This window comes from Chionomys nivalis, chromosome 6, assembly GCF_950005125.1.
Source record: "Chionomys nivalis chromosome 6, mChiNiv1.1, whole genome shotgun sequence".
NCBI classification, from domain to species: Eukaryota; Metazoa; Chordata; class Mammalia; order Rodentia; family Cricetidae; genus Chionomys; species Chionomys nivalis.
In genome coordinates, this window is record NC_080091.1 from 34,233,799 (window position 1) to 34,253,683 (window position 19,885).

Consider the following 19,885-nt stretch of genomic DNA (forward strand, 5'->3'; position numbering starts at 1 on the left):
CCTTCCCGTAAGGACGCACTCGCTGCCCATTCGGCTAACTGGAGAAGTGCGGCGAAGTAAGAGATTTGAGTCACAACCGCTTTGAAAAGCAAATCACGTTCGATTGTTCAGTGCGAGACTCTGGAGGCTCAAGTGGCCAACGGTGCAGATTTAAATATGATCCGAGCGTTCTCGCTGGGAAATGCAACATGCTCTACAAGAGGCATTCAATTACAGAAACTTTGCAAAGTACACAGGAGTTGAATGGGCCCATGCCAGCTTCTCAAACATAAATCAGCTCAGGAGGGCACCTAAACCCGGCATCCGGGGGAGGAGGAGCTGCAGCGTCGGGGCGCCAAGTTGGCTGAGAGTCATTTCATTGGGGGGAATCAAGAGGCCCTGAAGTGACTAGGGCTCAAGGGACAGCAAGGTGGCCGGGAGTGCCCACGGTTCCCGGGGACGAAGGGGTGGCTCGAGTACAGGGCGTGCGCACACGGAGCAGGTGCCCAGTGGAGACGCGCGCAGCGCGCCCCCGTCCTTCGTCCCGCTTCCCGGCGAGGCGCGGGCCCCGGAGCCGAGCCTGCGCCAGCCCACCCCACCCCACCCCCACCCGCGCCGTTCCGGGGCGTGTCCTTCCACACCCCGGCTTCTATATATCTGCCTGCTCTCCCAGGCTGCCCAGATGCGAGCTAGCGCGGTTGCTGGACGCTGAAGACCTGCTGCTCGCTTCCCTACATCCCGCAGCCTCGTCCTGCGTGCTCCACTCCGCTCCCCTCCGCCGATCCGCAAGCCCTCCGCCCGCCAGGCGCCATGCATCCCGCGCGCCCCGCGCTCTGGGCGGCTGCGCTCACCGCACTCACTCTGCTCCGCGGGCCGCCGGTGGCGCGGGCCAGCGCGGGCGCGGTGGGCGCGGGCCCCGTGGTGCGCTGCGAACCGTGCGACGCGCGTGCGCTGGCCCAGTGCGCGCCTCCGCCCACCGCGCCCGCGTGCACGGAGCTGGTGCGAGAACCCGGCTGTGGCTGCTGCTTGACTTGCGCGCTGCGCGAAGGGGATGCTTGCGGCGTCTACACCGAGCGCTGCGGCACCGGCCTCCGCTGCCAGCCGCGGCCCGCGGAGCAGTACCCGCTGAAGGCGCTGCTCAATGGCCGCGGGTTCTGCGCCAACGCCAGCGCCGCTGGCAGCCTGAGCGCCTACCTGCCCTCCCAACCCGCTCCAGGTAAGGGGCTCGCACCACGTGCGCCGAGCGCGCTCCCTGGGACCCGGCGTGGGTGGCGGGGAGCCTGTGTCCTCAGAGGCTTGGTGTGGCTCATCCAGGTGTTAGTAGCTAGATGGACCCGGGGAGGCGAAGGGGACCCCGCAGCCATCGATCCACTTGCCTGGTTCTAAAAGTGCAGCTTTCTTGTAAGTTTCAAAACGCTTTCCGTGAAAATAGGTAGATTTCCACGCAGGACGAGTAGACTGCCAGTGGACGGATCCCGGTCGCTGGAGAGTCATGTTGAGCATGGATGCCTGGGTTTGGGCGGTGTAGCCCAGTTGTGGACCTAGGTTTCCATTCTCCACAATTGGGAAGGCGCGTGTCTGTCCCAGGGAAGCTTAAGCATGGGATTCCGGGATCGGATCAGGACCAGGAAGGTTTGCTGGCAGGCACCTGTCTTGAAAAATGCTAACATTTGCACAGGCCGATTGGCAAAGTAGTATTGTGTCCCCGTGTATCCAAAAACTAACGAGATGGAATTAGAGTACTGATGTCTTTGAGGTTGTGTAACCCAAAGTTCAAAAAGTAAGAACCGGGAGCTGCAATTGGGTTTGAGCCCCGTTTGCCCCTGTAGTCACCATCCCACGCCCTGCGGCGCCTGGGGGCTGGGGACCACGTCCCAGGTGCAGGCAGCACAGATCCAGGCGGTTTCCCTGCTGAAGCAGTCTAGAAATGCTACACAGGAATGTTCCTCCTTCCTAATCCTATGCAAAAGGAGTGGGGTGCAGCGGAAACAGCCCCTAAGAGGAAAATCGCAAACCCTTGGCAGTTTACCCATCCTGGGGCCAATCCTATCAAGCAGGGGGGCATTCTAAGGGCATTGTATTGTTCCCTTAGGAAGAAAAAAAAAAGGAAAAGATTTAAATGGATTTGGCAGCTGTTGCTCAAAATGTCCAGCATTCCTAGCCAGTCTCCTGCTTAGTTATGTGAGTCAAGTTCTTGCCCTGCACAAATGAAGGCTAGAATTCTCCAGTTTCCCCACATCAGGCAGGCAGAAGGTGCAGATCAAGACCCTGGGACCAGGGTGCGCTGGGCCAACTGTCCTTTATGATTTCTGTGGCTACAGCGCTACACTCCTGGGTACAGGTTTAGACATCCCCGAGAAGCACCGGATTCTTGGCAAAGCAAGATTCCCGTTGTTTTCGCTGACTCAGTCAAAAGCAAAATTAGGCTGTTTGCCTTGTGTGTCTTTGACTTATAATGTATTCCGTGATGTCCAGAAGCGATCCTAAGAAATACCAACATGCCATTTTGAGTTAGGATTTAATGGCCATTATTAGTAACAACCATTGAAGCTCTATAGTATAAACTGATGTGAGCTTTAGTTATAACAGAGTTCAGTGGCTTCTACTATTCATTGGGTGGAGGGAGGGGGAAATGATACTTCGATGACACAATTCACAATTACATTTTTAATTGAGCCATATTCTCCTCAGATTAGTGTAAGAGTAACAAACAAGCAAAGGAAGTTTAAGAAATTACTTCAGCTTCTCGGAAGACAAATGCAAATATTTTTATTTACGTATTAGCATTCCCTCTATCCCTGTACTTCCAAAAGATAAAACCACTAAGATTAAAGCAAATTGAAACCAAGTCCATCAATTTAATTATGGACCTCCTTTGCCTTTGCCAGGTGCTAGTCTAGACCCTGGGAATTTGTGCTTAAGAAGGCACAGAAATCATTGAGGGTTTTGCAGCTGGACTGTTCAGTAGGTGAGAAATTGAGGCAAGAGGGCAGCGTCCCTGGAGGTCAATTGCTCTCAAAGACATCAGATTCTGCAGCCCTCTGGTAGTTCCCAGGGAGTGAAGCATTTGCTTCTCTTGGCCTGCAACCAGAGACCCATGTCGTCCCCATGGGCTGGATGCCCCAGCCTGGCATTTCCTAAGAGGAAAAAAAAAAAGAAAGAAAGAAAAGGCCAGCTGGAGGCCTGCACCTTGCATCCAGACATAATAAATTCAGAACCAGATGCATAGTCAACTGGACCTTCCTGCTAGGGAGGCTATTAATGTCCCTTTCATGGAAGCAAAGGAATTCTGTGGCCATGACCTGAAGCTTTGGAGTTCAGAGCTGGGCACTGGGGGCTGATCATCTGGCATTGGTTTCCCAGAAAGCCACAAATCTAGTCACATACATAAGATCTCAATTAATCTATTAACCTTCCAGCATCTCCTCAGTTGGGGCCCTCTCTTTTGCGCCTTGGATTGTGAAAGAGGCCCCTGCCAAAGGGAGCTTTCTTTTCCCCTCCCCTCCCCATCTCCAAGGTAAAATGAATGCATCTTGGCACCTAGCGTCTAAGCTATGGGAAGTATGTTGGTGCTATTCTGTATGCTCACTGCTGAGGGGGATGGGAGAGATTTCCCCCAAGAAGGTGCCCCTCCCACCCAATACACAAAGTCTCTGTGGGCCCTGAAATGGAAGATGTACGGGCTGTACGGGCACCTCAGAACTAGGTGTCTCTGACACGCCCACATAGTTCTGTGGGTCTCTGCAGTGAACTACTTCACCTGAGACCCGAGCGAATGCCAGAATCTCCAGACCAGTGTGATGCTGTCACTGGGCGGAGTTTTTTTTTTTTCCCCCACTCTATCCCACCCTCAACAGCTGTGCCCAGGACTAAGAGATTTGAAATCTCTTGTGAGTTTTCTGGTCCGCTCCACAATAGCATTCCACGGTGCACAACTGCCCCCTGCCGGTGGAAGGGGAACTGGCCGCATTCTCAGCTGTTGGCGGGCTTGATAAAGCATCCACAGCCTTTGCTTGTAACTGTATACCAAAAACAGTTGATGGAGTAACTTCCAAACAGACGGCTTCCTGAAGAAAAGCAGCCAGAGTCCAGCAGGCAGTATTCTAGAATACCTTATCCGATTACCTTTTTCTTCTTAATTCTTGAGTGGTGTTGACTTCTAGGTGTGACCTAAATAATCTGCAAAGATTATTATTCCAATATCAATAATGACCATTTCCTTATCCCCATGTCCTTTTTCAGGAAACGTCAGCGAGTCTGAGGAGGACCACGGTGCCGGGAGTGTGGAAAGCCAGGCTGTGCCCAGCACACACCGAGTGACTGAATCCAAGTTCCATCCCCTCCATGCAAAGATAGATGTCATCAAAAAAGGCCATGCCAGGGACAGCCAACGTTACAAAGTTGACTATGAGTCACAGAGCACAGACACCCAGAACTTCTCCTCTGAGTCTAAGCGGGAGACAGAATACGTGAGAACTTTTTCTCTTTTTTTTTTGGGGGGGGGGTGCATCCCAATACAGTCTTCATGCAGCAAGTCCCAGGGGTCCTAGCTGATAAGTGGGCAGCTTCTCCCTTCCTATGTGAAGCCCCACCTCCTATGTCAGAGACTCTTGGGAAATTCAAGCTGAACTGTACTGTGTGGTAGGCCCTGCAGATAAAGAAACAGACTTCCTAACGAGAAGCTGTATTTTATTCGGTGGACTTTCTGAAGTCTACTGGCCTATCCTTAGATCACATTCCAGAGTCTATGTCTTCCTCTTGAGAAAGCAGAAGAGACAAGGAGTGATGGTTAGCATCCTCCGGAGACCTTCTCGCTGACCCAAGCAGAATGTCCTAGAGAGGCATGTCACAGGTTCCTCCTGGGATGGTCCTGTAGCCATTGGGAGATTGTCAGAACAATAACTGTGTCCTCAGGGTCCCTGCCGCAGAGAAATGGAAGACACACTGAATCATCTGAAGTTCCTCAATGTGTTGAGTCCCAGAGGTGTCCACATCCCAAACTGTGACAAGAAGGGGTTCTATAAGAAGAAGCAGGTGAGTGGGGTCCCCAGGATGGTTTTTGCCCTCCTTTCTCCAGGGGCTCAGTGGGGAATTGGCCTCACCATTAATCTCCAGGAAGCTCAACTGGCATGGCACTCTGCTAACTTTTTGTCCCCTCTTCTGATACATGTATACTTCACCTAGTGATGATATTTTAGGTGGCTTTCTAATTGGGTAGTTCACAACATGAGTCTGGGAAACCGAAGCAAACAATGCTCACGACAGCATGTCCACATTCCAATGTTTTATACTGTAGTCTTCCTCAGGGAGCCTGAGCCTCCGCACCAGCCACTGACTAGCTCAGCACACTTCTACTAAGGAGAGAGAAGAGACAAGGCTGGACCCGAGGTCTGGGATCCACCCTGATGGCCACAAGGCAAAGAAAGCTCAGCATTCTGTCCACACGAGTGTGCGTGGGTGGGTGTACACTACCACCCTCACATGGGTGACCCTTTAGGAGTCAGGACCGTCATAATTTTACCTCAGCCCAGTTGAACAGCATCGGGTAACCACTTCAGACCCTGGTTACCAGCTTACACCCAGTGTCTGGGTTAGGCTTTCTGTATCAAATCACGGTTCATCCCTGAGGAAAGTCGCAGCAGGAGGAGAGCTGTTTGCTGGCTTGCTCCCCGTGGGTTGCTCAGCCTGCCCTCTTTTAGCACCCAGGACTACCTGCCAAGGGGACCCTGTCCACAGAGCTAGGCCCTCCCACATAGACCATCAATCAAGAAAACGCACCGTAGGCTCATCCATTTGTCAATCTGGTGGGGACGTTTTCTCAGCTGAGGTTTCCTCTTCCCGAATGACTTTAGCCTGTGTCAAGTTGATGTAAAACTAGCCGGTACACGTGATATTCATGCCCTGGTCTTGCCTCTTCCTCCCTCAGTGCCGCCCATCCAAAGGCAGAAAGCGGGGCTTCTGCTGGTGTGTGGACAAGTACGGACAGCCCTTGCCTGGCTACGACACCAAGGGGAAAGATGACGTGCACTGCCTCAGTGTGCAGAGCCAGTAGATGCCGCTGAGCCACGTAAGCCGAGGGCTGGGCCTCCTGAAGGAGGGAGAGGGTCAGGGGGTGGCTTGGGGCAGCTGTGGCCACCAGGAGAATTGCCAGGGGCAGCTGTGGCCACCAGGAGTATTGCTAGGGGCAGCTGTGGCCACCAGGAGAATTGCCAGGGGCAGCTGTGGCCACCAGGAGTACTGAGTCACCAGATATCCACCCCTCATCCTGAGTTCATTGACCCAGGAACTGCAGCCTGGCCCAAAGAGAGGAGGACAAAGGGAGGGAGAAGGAGGTCCCCTGCCCAACCACAGACTCAAGGCCAGCATCAGTGTGACTTCAAAGATGCTCTATTCTAAATGATTTTGTTTGTAGCTCTTGTGTAGCTCTGGCTGTCGTGGAACTCAGTCTGTAGACCAGGCTGGCCTCAAGCTCACAGAGATCCGCCTGCCTCTGCCTCCCCAGTGCTAGGTTTAAAGGCGTGGGCCACCCGCAGGCCCACACTCTTCACATGCAAACACTGTGAAGATTTTTTTTTAATAGGTAGAAAAAAATTTCATTTGAAGTTAAATTTTTTTCTTATACTTTGGAAAAATAATTCTAATTTAGGGTAACACTTTTTAACAATGATACAATGAAAGTATCTTAGAGCATTCTTTGATTTGTTGAGGAAGGGTAAACTGAGGCCCCGCCCCCTTCTTGCAATGCCACACTGAGTGCTTGGGGGCTCAGTGAAAGGCTGAGCCCTTTGGATTTTAGGGGTGGTTATTTTAACATATGTCTTACTCTTCTTTTCTCCCCTCTTAGTTGACGTGGAGAACAAATACGCCTTATTTTGCACAAAAGACTGCCAACAACATGATCAGCAGCTGGCTACAGCCTTGATTTCTATTTCTTTTTTTTGTGGTGAACTGATTAAAAAAAAAAAAACCAAAGTTTAGACAGATTTTTTTGAAATGCCTCTGGTTGTTTAAATTGTAAACTTGATCGTCTTTCTACTCTCCGGTAGTCAACAAACAGCAGTTTGAATTTTCCTGTTGCTTCCTGTGAAAACAGTCCTGCTCCAGGCCACGGACGCCCTCTTCCCCTAACCCACCCAGTACGGGCTGCAGTGCTGCTGGCCCTCAGCCTGCTTGACGTCAGAGGTTCTGTTGCCGATAGAGAAAAACCCTCTTTCCATTCCCTGTAATGAATGCAGGCAGTGTGGAGAGTGGGGAAGCCCTAACCAAGCCACCAGAACATCTGGATGCACACACCCAAGACTTGTGGCCCTTGTGGTATCATCTGAACCAGCGCAGGTGACCTGATCTTCCTGGGAACTGTGAGAGAGAATAGGTGGAGTCTCTCTTATTAAGAATCACCAAGAATGTTCTAAGGCCCTCTGGGAGCCCATAGAAACAAGGACGAGGACCTTCCTCTGTCAGGCAGCTTCCTGATGACCTGGCCCCAGGTGGAAGGAGCAGTGAGTGTCAGCCTCCAAGTTCAGAGATGTCACAAATAATGGTACAGTTAATTCTTCAGATGACTTTGAAAAAAACCAACAACAGTGTTTTCTTGTCCAACTTCTCAAAATAAAGTTTATTGTGGGGTGGGGGGAAGCTTTTTTTTAAAGAAAGAAAAGGGGGTTTGAAGGGTCGTTTTCATCTTCCTCTCCTTCCTATCTGAACAGAAAAGAGGAATGGCTTGTTGGAGAGCCTGGCAAGACCAAGAGAATCACCCGTTTGTTGATCTTGGGGTCCTTCTCAGACTTTCTTTATAATTCACGCATATACGCAGACAGAATACCTTCGTAATTGTTAACAGTGTATACGGCATAGCCCGAATATAATAGAATCTGTACTAGATAATCCTAGGTAAAATGTTAGTGACGCTAGGTGATGTAACCACAGGCACGCCCAGGGAAAGGAGCCCGCGTCTGGAGGCTGGGCTGCTCTCCCCAAGGCCAAGGAGGTCTGGCAACAGAGGGTGCGAGGAATCTGCACTGCATCCCACGGGGTGAACGTGTGCTGTACAGAGCTTGTCTTGAGAGTACAAGGGAATCTCAAGATGTTCTGCCTGCCTATCAGCTTTTCTTTATTTTTTTAATTAAGTTTTTTTGGGGGAAAAAATGTATTTTTGAAAAGTTTGTCTTGCAATGTATTTATAAATAGTAAATAAAGTTTTTATCATTTAAAAAACTCCCTACTTTTGTTTGCTTCTGGGTCTTGAGTCGCTGACGAGATCACTCTGAGAGGGTAGAACCTTCTAGACATAGCAGAAGATGTCATGAACATGGCTAAACATCAGAGCTGCGTCCATCTCTCACTAAAGAATCTCAGCGGCACGGTCACTGCAGCCTTTGGCATCCATGCAGCACCGGGCCATATGTAGGGAAATATCTAGGTCCAGTAGGTTGGGTTGATGGTTGTTATGATCTAAACAGGGAAAGTAGATGGTCTCCATCAGAGTCTGGTCCATGCTTCCCCAATCTTGAGAGAGATGATGTACATAAGATGGGCACATCCTTTAAGTTACTAATCTTTCTTCTACTGGGTGCTTGGAGAAGGGAAGTGAATTGAATCCAGAAGAGGAGGACAACCCCAAAGGATGCTGGGAGAGCTTCTGGTACCTCAGTCCCTCTCTATGGCTTTGGCACAACTTGTCTCCCTTGCCAAACTAATTTCAGGTACATCCCGGGACCATGACATCAAACCGCATACAGTACTTGCCTGTTTAGAGTCATGTGTAAAGTCACCCAACAGACAGCCAAAGTGACTGCAGAATCTCAGAGTTGGGCAGCAAACGGCAAATTGATTCCATGTATTCGGAGATCTGGGGGTGTACAGTAGGACCACAGGGTGGGAACCAAGGTCAGAGGTCAGCACCCTTGGAGTGCGGTGCTGGCACCAATGAAGAAAGCACATTAAACTCACTGGGGATGGAGGGACAGCATACACGGGCCACCAAGTGCCCTGAAGCCGGATCCAGAGTACATCCAGGACAGAAACTTGGGAGGCCTTTTGGTGCCACTGCCGAGGCATGGGTCACAGGGCAATGCTTCTTCATAAACCCAATGGACTAACCGCCCTGAAGCTACCAATTCACACACCCTTCCTTGACCTCAGCCTTTCACCTCTGACCTTTCCCCTACATGCCTGCCATGATCAGTTCCTCATATCCACTCGGCCAGGCCACTATGCATAGGAAGTTAGCATCATCTCAGGGATGGCTGTGAGTGCCTCCAGGTGAGATGCACAGACTGACTCCCCAACACCTCCAACCCCACCCCCACACTAGCTGCAAGCTGTGCATTCTGGTCAGAATCTGAATAAAACAAAATGGGGGGGGGGTGAGGGAGTCAAGCCATTCTTCCTACATGGGACATTTTCTCTTCTCTGGCCCTTGAAGTGGAAATTACGTCATTAAGTCCCCTGTGTTCAGGTCTTTAGCCTCAGGCTGGTCACACTGCCAGCTTCCCTGTGGTAGACGTGGGGACTTCCCAGCCTCCCTGGCACATGGACCAATTCTTCACAACAAATTTCCATTGAAAGGTAGGTGAGTGGATAGGTAACGGGTGGAATGATTGACATGGAATTGCAAGTCAGACAAACAGATCATTGAAGAGCAAGTGCGCTAGGTACTATAGAGAGAGATGGTTGATAAGAGATAAATCGGTAGAGCTAAGGAGATGGCTTGGTGACAGGACACTTGCCTTGCAAGTATGAGGCCCTGAATTCATTTGCCATATGAGAGAGAGAAAAATGGCAGGTAGTTAAATACCAACTGAAGATAGGTCATAGACAGAGGTGTGTAACCTACTGGCTCCGGCTCTGTGCAGCTAATAATAATACCCTTGAGCGAGTCCTCTTTAAATGTTCTCCCACGCCCTTCAGGGACTCATGCCCACCTGCTGTTCCTCTTGATCTCTGTTCACCTGCCTCTTCTCCTAGCCTGCCAGCTAGAAGCTCCTCCCACTCTCTGCCTTCTCCACTCTCTTAGGGGTTAGCCATCACCAATCCTAAAGGTTACCATGCCCAGCAACCTCACACACACAGGGAAATGGGAGATGCCTGGTTCCCTGCAGAAGAGGCGGTAGAAAGGTCTCAGCTTCCCTTTCGGACACCAAGCAGTCAGGGCTGGAGGCTGCAGCCTGAGGGAAATAACCTGGGATAAGCTATGGAAAGATGGGGAGGGGAGGGAGAGGCCAGTAACAGTCAGCAGGGGGAGCAAGGCAGGACAAGACCTCTGGGTCAGTTTCAAGAACCAGGCAATGGAGGGAGTAGAGAAGACAGCAGGGAAAGTCTAACCTGCAGCCAGGAGCCTTTAAGCTACCGCCCACTTGGGCGGAGCCTCTTATACTATTTAGACCGATGTAAACCTCGCTTCCTGCAGGCTGCAGGCTTCCGTTGCTGTTTTCCAGTCCAGCAGAGGATTGTGACTTGTGAGTCTACCCCTAAATAAATAACCCTCTGTTATTCTCAATTCTGAGCTAGTGTGGGATTTCTTTTAAGCGTCTTTCTGCAATAGGCTAAGGGGAGGGGGATCTCTAGTGCGGCCCAGACACCTGCTGCGGCTTGGAAATGGGGCCACAAGATCACAGCACCAACTATCACACTGTCTGTCCCCAAAGCATAGACTCAGAGGCCGGTGGGGGCGAAAGATAAAGAGATCACAGGAACAAAGATGACACTGAGACACCACAGGAACAACAGTATTTCCAGGTAGAGTATTTATTCCAGATGTGCAGTCTAAAATGCACCTGCCGCAGGTTTCCACACTTAGCTTTGATTACATAGTCAACATCTCAACTTGCCCCGACAAACGGGCATCAGACCCAGATCCGTGGCTGCAGAGAGCAGATCGCTGGCGGACTCCCCTCCTTAAGACCACTGGAGAAGGCCCTACCTCAGACTGACTTGTGCATGTTCTAGGCAGTAGCACGCTGCCCTTTCAAAACAGAAGAATGGACTGTGGAAGAGCTGAGACACAATATTTACATATACGGTGATGAGAAGCGCTTCATGGTATATAAATTAATATAGCACAAGTAACTGTGTAGAAAAACATAAAGTTACAGTGAATAAATATGAACCAACTTTATATATCAAGCAGTATGTGGAGTATAAAAAGTAGTTCCTGGTTATATACATATACACATATATAAAATGGTGTGCTCCGGACTATAAATATACTATATACTTAAATATCTTGTGTGAGAGAGCGTGTGTGGAAGTCTTCAGTTATGTACATTGAAATACTGGTGGCAGTTGGGGTCCCCTCTGATCTCCAGAGACCCAGGGATCTTCTTCCCACTCCACGGATAGACACACCAGCAGAGACCCACTTCTCCATCCAGTGATGTCTCACACTGTAAAGACAGGACCAAGGTCAAGAGCAGCAGGTGGTGGGGGCTCTGGCCACCCCATCCCTGAGTGAGGCGGTGGGGGCTCTGGCCACCCCATCCCTGAGTGAGACGGTGAGGGCTCTGGCCACCCCGTCCCTGAGTGAGACGGTGGGGGCTCTGGCCACCCCATCCCTGAGTGAGGCAGTGGAGGCTCTGGCCACCCCATCCCTGACTGAAGCTGAGCACTGCACAGCTACCTACTAGCTAAGACTCAGTGCTCTTCGGGATGCCATGACAAAATGGAGACACTCTGTGGCACATGTGATAATGATCTCACACATTTGTCCAATGGTGCAATGTTTTGACAATTATCTCTTCGTGGCCCTGCTGACAAAGGTGTCCAGCAATGGGTCTCATTGATTAACCACCTCTATCACTCAGCTGGGCCTAGATCTCAGGTTTTCTCAATGAAATCACAGAACTTTCAGTTCTCTGAGTCCTAACGGCTCCTCAAAATTAAGCCTTGGCTTGTTGTATCTCATTTATTACTGGGCATAGCACACCGCCTACTATACTTTACTACAGAGTTTGTTATTTGTGGGAAGAGAGAAAGTGGGACTTCTGTCTCCCAAGGTGACTGTGTTTCTTTCTTCTAGTTGCATTGATCTGAGTGACGGTGCACCTTCCTACTGACTTCACGCTGCTGATCTGAGTAAAGGCAGTCCTCCCTACTGGCTGAAATGCTCCTCGCTCATCACACCAACGCTTAGTCCTCCATACTGACTGAAGTGCTCCTCACCCATCACACTGATGCTTAGTCCTCCCTACTGACTGAAATGCTCCTCGCCCATCACACTGATGCTTAGTCCTCCCTACTGGCTGAAGTGCTCCTCACCCATCACACTGATGCTTAGTCCTCCCTACTGGCTGAAGTGCTCCTTGCCCATCACACTACCTTTCTAAGGTCAAGCTTCTCCCAACCGCGCAGCGATGGGCCTCACGTAAGAAAGTCACCCACGTTGTGTATTTTGAGGCCCTAACGGGGATGTGGGGGAGCAGAGCATGTGAGACCACACAGTAGCAAAGCCACCTACCTGTTTGCTGTGATAAAATCCATTCTTGTTGCAGTTTGGCAGATAAAATTTGTAGATTTCATCTCCTGCTTTCTGTTGAGCTGCAGCTAATCTCTCCAGCACTTTATAGAGCTCTCGTTGGCAGGGCTCCTAAAAGAATAATTTTATATTAGCATGAATACAAGAAAAGAGATTTGTCATTTGAGACAATGACGGAGACAGAGCAGGAACAGCTATGGTATTCTAGGGTTGTGGGTGAAACATATGCTATCCCCCGGCCTTGTTTCCCACTGTGAGCAGGACAGGTTGTTCTCAGGCTTGAGCTGTGTAGATAGAGTGGGAAAGCCAGCCACACCCTCACCAGGTGGTATTTTCTATAGACCTGCTTAGTGACATCCTGGCAAGCCTGGCCAATGGTATCAGATGCTTCCCGACCCCTGCCATCTGCAGAGTAATTTGGGCACCTGCACTCTGTCAGGAATAACAGTGAGCTCAATCTCTGTCTATGGAATTTAGCATCAGAAATATGTAGATTTTCAAACAACTGTCCTTGTGATTGACATATGCCATGTTTACTGTGGAGCAAGGCACTCATCTGGATGGCTTAAGATCAGAATGAGATTTCTTACACCTACCATAATTTCCTGATAAAATTCTAAAGTGTCCCTAAAAATGGTCATTCTCTTACTTCCCTGAGTGTACTTTTTTAAGGCCTCGTAGCAATTTAATCTCTAACTTCAGTTCTCTGTCGCCCCCAAGTGGTCACGTAAAGCCAGCCATTGAACTAGAGAAGTTCTTGCTGGGTTGAGAATTGGAGCAGGAGGAAGAGAGCTGGCTGGTGGGGACAACGGCTGAATGTACTTAGTGACAAAGAAACCTAGACTGAAAATGACCAATTTTATGCTCTGTGTATTTTGCCATATTTTTTAAGGAGGCAAAAATACAGCAGGGACGGGGGCAGCTGTGGCCCCTGTGCTCAGCTTCAGCAGGCTCAGTGCCTTTTAGACATTGTCTAGACTAACACCTCCACTTAGAGATAAACCTGAGGGTCCATGTGCAGGGTCTCACCTTCCATTTCTTGAGGTCGGCGATCTGTCGGGCCCGTATGCTGTTGTAGGTGCTGATGGCATTCCACAGGATGGGCCGGTCCTCACTGGAGGGGGCCATCAAGTGGAAGCTTTCCAACAGCTGCTCCTCGGTCATCTCTGGGCTCTCGGGAACCTCATCCTCAGGGGCCACAGCAGTCTTTGCTTCTGAAAAGCAAGCACCACAGACCCGTGAGACCCTGGAAGCCTTGCTCCTGTGCCCGGTCACTTCTTCTCCTTAGAACCAATCTAGAATGGCCTGGCAAATTCGGATTTTTCACCAGCAGTGTTTGGGAATGACAGCAATACTAATTCTTTCCTGAGAAAATAGTATATGTCATGGTGAGGCAGGGGAGCCCCATGGCAGAGGGAGCCTCATGCACAATTGGGTAGGAGAAGGGCAGGAATATAACCCTGAAGAAGCCAAGGACTGGTGTCAATGCCTGAGTCCATTAGTGGTGAGACTGAGCCCCTTGGCTCTCCTTTCCACTCCACAAGAGTCTACTAAGACCCCCAGGAACAGGTGTAGTTCAGGGAGAAGCAAGGTCTAGAATGTAGCCTTCCTTACCCAAACCACCACCCTCCTCTCTCCTGGGGACCTTGCTTTCCCACACACCCTCACCTCTGTGCACCCCCTCACAGAGGAGGACAGCATTAGACACTTTGCAGACAGAGGCCATGAAGGCTCAAGGGGAGGAACAATGAAGGAGCCCAGCCCCACCCAGGGGAAGTCCATTTCAGAGGACCATTGGGATCACTCTAATTTCGTTTACTCGAAAGGTCACATGCTTGCAGTACAACTTCCCATCAGAGTATGGAACCACGAGGCCCCTCCACACCCACACAGGACGTGCACGCAGCCCAGATGGGGAGATAGGGGCTGGAGCAGAGGAAGAGGCATTTCCCAAGCTTCCTACTACAAACAAACCAGTGCTTAAATTCAGGAAAGCGCCTGATTGTCAGACTCCTAGCAGGCAACATACACATCAAACGCTGTTTGTCTATAGCAATGAATGGAAGTGAAGGTTTGGGCCCAAATTTTCACATTATGTTCTGTAAACATCTGGGAAGCACATACTGTGTAGCAGGATATATGCTACAAAGAGCACTGCAAACCTCCTGGGGGCAGCGGGAGGGCTCCCATCCTAAACCTTCCTGGATCCTCCAGTCACTGGAACTGCCAACGGCAGGACCCACTGGAGGAGGCGCTAGGTGCTTGGGCCAGCACCCCACCTACCTGGCAGCTCCATCGCTCCTCCACCCCAGCGTGAGACCAAGTACTACTAGTAGTCTGTGAATGTTCTTCCCAGCTAAGCACCCCGCGCTTGGACCACCCTTTCTTCACATATCCCCGCCCCCAAGAGTGTCTTTGTCCCACCTACCATAGGCTCTGGATAGGCCTCTGCTGGCCTAGGCAGTATGTGTGTCCCAGCTAAGAAATCTAAGGGCAGAATGGGGCTGTAGTACCTTTGTCTTTGCGCTCAGTGCTGGACAAGGTTCTTGTGGAGGGTACAGCGGGCTCTGGTACACAGGCTCCCTGGCCACGGGTGAGGGCATGCAGGGGACGAGGCTCCCCCGGCAGTGCACGGCAGCTGAGTCCCTGGGCACAGCGTGCAGTGGCCACACCGCAAGCGGCGCCCAGTGGCAAGGCACATGTCGGGCAGCAGCCACAGCCTGCAGGCCTGGAAATCTCAGGGCACGAAGCAGGCACGGGTGGACAGAGGCCCAGCTTCTCAGCAGTGCAGGGCGCACAACGCCACGGCTGGGGGACTCCGGTGGTCACGCCAGCCTGGAAGGCTAGAAGGATCAGGAACCGCCAAGAAGCAACAGCTAGGAACTCAGGCATCGCAGCCCAGTGCAGCAGGCAGTGGATGAGAGCCTCTAGGTAGACAGCAGTGGCGCCGGTGCTCACAACTCTCTGGGTAAGTGGTAGTAACAGCCGGTGGTCACAGCTCTCTGGGCAGATGGCCGTACGCGGTGTTCAGTGCTCGCTGAGTGTGTGGTGGCGGGCAGTGGACGATGCTGGCTGGTTGTACCCAGAGCCTTATGAAGGGCTGGCTCGAGGGCACACGTTAATGATTATCAGGGCAGCGTGCTAGGATCCCAGTGTTCAAAATAAGTTTGTTTGGCTGTGAGCTCTGCGCAAACTGTGGGTGGAAGGGGGGCAAAGGGATCAGGTTTCTTACTATGTTTGTCCTGTTGTGATGACCTAGGACCGTAGCTAAAGTCCAATTCTGACAGCAAACGGGTTGCCGGATGGGGGAGGGCACTTGTTTTTGCTCAAGGGGCATCAAAGACCTAGCCGACAGGCTCTTCAAGGGGACCCAATGAAAGCCTAAAAGACTGAGGAACGACAGGTTAGGCCAAGAGGGCTTCAGGCCTCAAAGGGAGGGACAGAAATGGAGTTCTCTGTGACAAAGCCCACAATTGTTTCTCCTGCCTCCCAGGGAAGCCCCAAGCCAGCAAGGAAAGAAATCCTTAGTTCACCTCAGGACGCTATCATGGCTGCAAAAGTACAACGGCCCTCCAACGAGGAAAAAGATCCAGGGCCTTAGCAACCTGTTCTGTGTGGCTGTGGAGTCAGACCCACGCTATCTCTAACAGTCTGACATTGTAGCTTGGATGAGATGCTTGTCAGTGATCAAGTATGGCAGCTTTCTCTTCTTCGCTATGTTTCATCCTTTTAAATTATAAGGGAAATTCAGACATCTTTAAGGACAATTGGAAATGGGACACACCCCAGAAGCTCCCCCAAACCTCCCAGAGTAAACTGACCAGCACCCCCATTGCCCCTAAGTAGCTTCTGTGTCCCCCCAGGTCTAGATTTTACCTCCCAACCATCTTCACCTCTGCTTCCTGACCCAGGTGCTAACTCAGAGCAACCAACCTCTAGTAACAGCTTAGACCTCTCGTCTGCCCTTCGTGGTACTGGTTTGGAGCAGCGTGGAACCCTACAAACCACCCAAGTGTTCTACCTGCGTTCATATACCAGTCCAGCCCCTCAAGGTCTTTAAGAGTGGTACTTCAGACCTGGGGCTTTGGAAATCTCAACGTTAGCTCCTGGCTCAAGAGGAGGACATTGAAGACAAAGGTTGCTGGAGATTTCAGGTCAAGGTCGTGGAGACTGCCATGGAACATCCTGTACAAAAACTCACATCCCTGTTACAAAGCAGTTCAGTACTGCTTGTCTTGGAGCCTTGGACAAATGGCTTTCTGGGTGGCTTGGCTAAAGTACTCTAAACACATGCACACTGACGTATCACCTGCTAACAGTCATTCTTACATGCAAAGGAACCAGCCTAGGTGCCCTGCTACTGCGCAGGAATGGGGGAGGTGTCAGTGGTGACTGACAGTTCCTGAATTTGGGGTACAGCCAAAGCCCTGACAGATAAGGAATGCTATGTCCAGGACCAGAGTGATGGACACAGTGAGCAGCAGAACAGTCAGTCACCAGGAGAGAGGACTCATGGGGGGTGGAAGGGCATTGAGGAATGGGGAGGATTACACTAGGTAAAGGGCTGGGGGAAATTTCTGGAAGGAGTAGAGAATTTAGGAACTCAACTCCACTACACAGCAATAGGCAACAGGTGCAGGCTGGTCGTTCACATCCAACCACAGAAGCACTCTTCTTGATTCACCGGAGAGGGACTGCCCGTGGACATCACTGAAGGAGCTGGCTGGGAAGAGAAAGGGATGCCGAAGCCGAGACACCAGATGTCTGTGCAAGTCTGTGGCTACAGATGATGAAATGGGCGTGAGAGCTCACTCTAAAGCTGTCCCCCACACAGCCTAAATGACCACAACCAGACAGCTAATTCTGCGTTTCCTGGTAGAAAGCCTTTACGATAAGACATTCTCCAATTAAGGAAAACCTCCATCCTAAGACACATTGGGAGGGTACGAGATCTGCTGCCATCAGTGCACGAAAGCAGCTGTGAGTCTAAATGTAGTGAATGTCTTTAGAAGAATGCAGAACCAGGGTCAGGATGACTACTGGGGTAGGGCGAGATTTAGGAGCCTGAGGACACACTGGTTTTTCCTATCCCCTTTCTGGATCTGTGCCATGTGCTTATGCTATATAAAGAAATTATTACACTGGACTGCAGATATAGGTGAGGGATAAAAGGCTTTCCTGACATGCACAAGGCCCTGGGTTCAATTCCCCAGGCCTGAAAAAACGTATATGCAATTACCCTGATACCAATCCCTGGCTGAACTTTGCAAAGTGACTGAAGTTTGCAAAGCTGGCTTTTGTTCAACTTGGACAGTCTCAAAGAAACGCAGCTGGCTCAACATCTGCCACAGTCACTGGAGTAAGGTCAGGCGACAAACCTGCTCCCAGACACTCAGAATTTCATGAGTGTGTCTCCCGTTATTTTTGTTGATTTGTTGATTTAATTGAAACAGGGTCTCACTATACAGGCTGGACTGGGCTCAAACATATAGCAATCCTCCTGCCTCAGCTTCCTGGATACTAGGGTCACACTAGTGTGCTACCATGCCCAGCTATGCCTTTTTTTTTTTCTGATGAAGATGCCTAAGTTCAGTACCTTCTTAAGGAGTTGAACAAATAATTCCCATTTTAAAACATTTTTATTTTAAATAAGCATTCCTTTTGTAAAGAGTTTATGTCTGATTCTGTCTATGGCATTAGGGTTTGTGTCCACATGATGCAGGTGCCTTTGGAGCGTGGAAGAGGGTGTTGGATCCTCCTGGCCTTCCAGGTGGTTGTGAGCCACCCAACATGGGTGCTAGGAACTGAGTTCAGGTCCCCTACAAGAACAGTCCACCATATCTCTCCAGTCCCTAGCATCTCACTGTAAACTGTTTTAAATGAATAGCTTAGATATAAGTCCTTAAATAATTTTATTTTTGGAAGTGGAATTTGTACACCAAAGTTTCCCTTTGACTTCCTCAACTTGTAATCACTGTCCACACTTGAAATGTTGATTTGATGACACACAGGGAAGGTGACACTCTGACAAATATTTGGGACTCTGTGCCAGGCAGGAAGCCGGGATGCTGGTCAGTTTACTCTGCTGCACACTTGCCCAGTACACATCCAGTTGTCCGTCCCCTGCTCCTGCACATAGTGGCTCTGCTCTCTGTCCAAGAATCAATTTCCCCAATGTTTCCATTGATTACCTCAGAGGCACACAGACTCCACATTGATTCCCAACTCTGTCAACACACATGAAGCCAGCCCCCCATCCCACCTCAGGCCCCTTTCATTGGCCTGTGCTGTGTGGGGTGGGGTGACTGGCCCTTCTCCTGAGTCACAGCCTGACTCAGCCTCCTGTTGTGCCTAGTTCTCGTCCTGAACCTGGGAAACCCGCTCATTTTCCAGTGAGATGCTGCCTTGCTTATCCGCTGCCAACGCCTCAGTTTCACCTCCTCTCTCGGGCTCCGCATTTTCACACTGAAATTCCCGTTGTCCCTTTAACCTTATATCTTTGTCCATGGTGCTTTGTCTCCCCCAGAAGCTGTCTTTCGGGACTCCCGTAGCTTCACAGGGCAGATGACCCTTCCTCCCAGCTTCTTAGACATTTGCTCCCTAAGCTTCTGTCTGCATGCCTTCCCTCACCCCACAGTGGAGCAGAGAGAACTGTCTTCTGGGTGAGGGGGACAGAGCTGGGCATAGAATGATAGGATGTCCCAAGCAGAGTCACAATCTAGCATGCTCACAGCCCAGCAAGCTGGCAGTCTCTGGAGGGCTCCTAAGTTCATCCTGTGCTGCCCATGGCAGGAAGGAAGAGAGCATTCAGAATGTATGGACACCATGCAGACGCCATGGTGGGCCTTAGAGGGAAAATGAGATTCTCCAAGCAGCAAAGGTAGGAGTGACATGGCAGAGAGAGATAGCAGAAGGTGAGGGAAGCCACCAAGCTCTGTGTGCCCTGACAATAGCACAGAATACTAAGTGTCCCGCATGCTGACCATGGGAAAGCCTTAAGTAGGGCTAAAAAACTTAAATTTGGAGTAATCACCAGGGATGTGAAGGGTATCCTATAAGCAATTGTGCCTCCCAAGAGCTAAGATTCTTGAATGACAGGCTGGGAGTAAGCAGGGCTATCAGAACAGGAGAACAATGTTTTTGTTTTGTTATTTGGGTTTTAGTGTTGTTGCTGCTGTTTTCCTTGTTTTGTTTCCTTGGGCCAGGGTCTCACAGGGTTCAGGCTGTCCTTGAACTTACTGTATAGCCATTGCTGACCGGAAGCTCCTGATCCTCCTGTCACCAACTCCCAAGAACTGTGATTCCTAGCATGTGTCACCCTGCCCGTCCAGGGCCTTGTGGGTGCTGACCACGGACAGCTGGTGCCAAGAGGGGTGCCTAGGCGCTAGCAGGTCTCAGTGTGAGCAGCTAGGGTGATGCTCCTACTTTATCCAA

At 50.6% G+C, this 19,885-nt stretch overlaps 2 protein-coding genes across 2 annotated transcripts; one reads left to right on the top strand and one right to left on the bottom strand.

Moving 5' to 3' along the window:
- Positions 1-672: 672 nt before the first annotated feature.
- Positions 673-8,187, top strand: Igfbp3 (insulin like growth factor binding protein 3). The gene is made up of 5 exons (XM_057772135.1): positions 673-1,195; positions 4,222-4,448; positions 4,894-5,013; positions 5,906-6,046; positions 6,824-8,187. Exons 1-4 carry the CDS (start codon positions 790-792, stop codon positions 6,029-6,031), a joined length of 879 nt encoding a protein of 292 aa, XP_057628118.1. The 5' UTR covers positions 673-789; the 3' UTR covers positions 6,032-6,046; positions 6,824-8,187.
- Positions 8,188-10,764: 2,577 nt separating this feature from the next.
- Igfbp1 (insulin like growth factor binding protein 1) lies at positions 10,765-16,232 on the bottom strand. Its single transcript, XM_057772687.1, has 4 exons — positions 14,965-16,232; positions 13,481-13,665; positions 12,434-12,562; positions 10,765-11,363 (listed from the first exon to the last, which is right to left on the bottom strand). Exons 1-4 carry the CDS (start codon positions 15,341-15,343, stop codon positions 11,232-11,234), a joined length of 825 nt encoding a protein of 274 aa, XP_057628670.1. The 5' UTR covers positions 15,344-16,232; the 3' UTR covers positions 10,765-11,231.
- Between the last annotated feature and the right edge of the window lie 3,653 nt (positions 16,233-19,885).

Coding starts and splice junctions, on each gene's coding strand:
- Igfbp1 (XM_057772687.1), bottom strand. CDS start 15,343: ATGCCTGAGTTCCTAGCTGTTGCTTCTTGGCGGTTCCTGATCCTTCTA. Junction 13,666..14,964: donor CACTGAGCGCAAAGACAAAG/GTACTACAGCCC, acceptor CTTGCTTTTCAG/AAGCAAAGACTGCTGTGGCC. Junction 12,563..13,480: donor CCGACCTCAAGAAATGGAAG/GTGAGACCCTGC, acceptor TTATTCTTTTAG/GAGCCCTGCCAACGAGAGCT.
- Igfbp3 (XM_057772135.1), top strand. CDS start 790: ATGCATCCCGCGCGCCCCGCGCTCTGGGCGGCTGCGCTCACCGCACTC. Junction 1,196..4,221: donor GCCCTCCCAACCCGCTCCAG/GTAAGGGGCTCG, acceptor GTCCTTTTTCAG/GAAACGTCAGCGAGTCTGAG. Junction 5,014..5,905: donor GGTTCTATAAGAAGAAGCAG/GTGAGTGGGGTC, acceptor TTCCTCCCTCAG/TGCCGCCCATCCAAAGGCAG.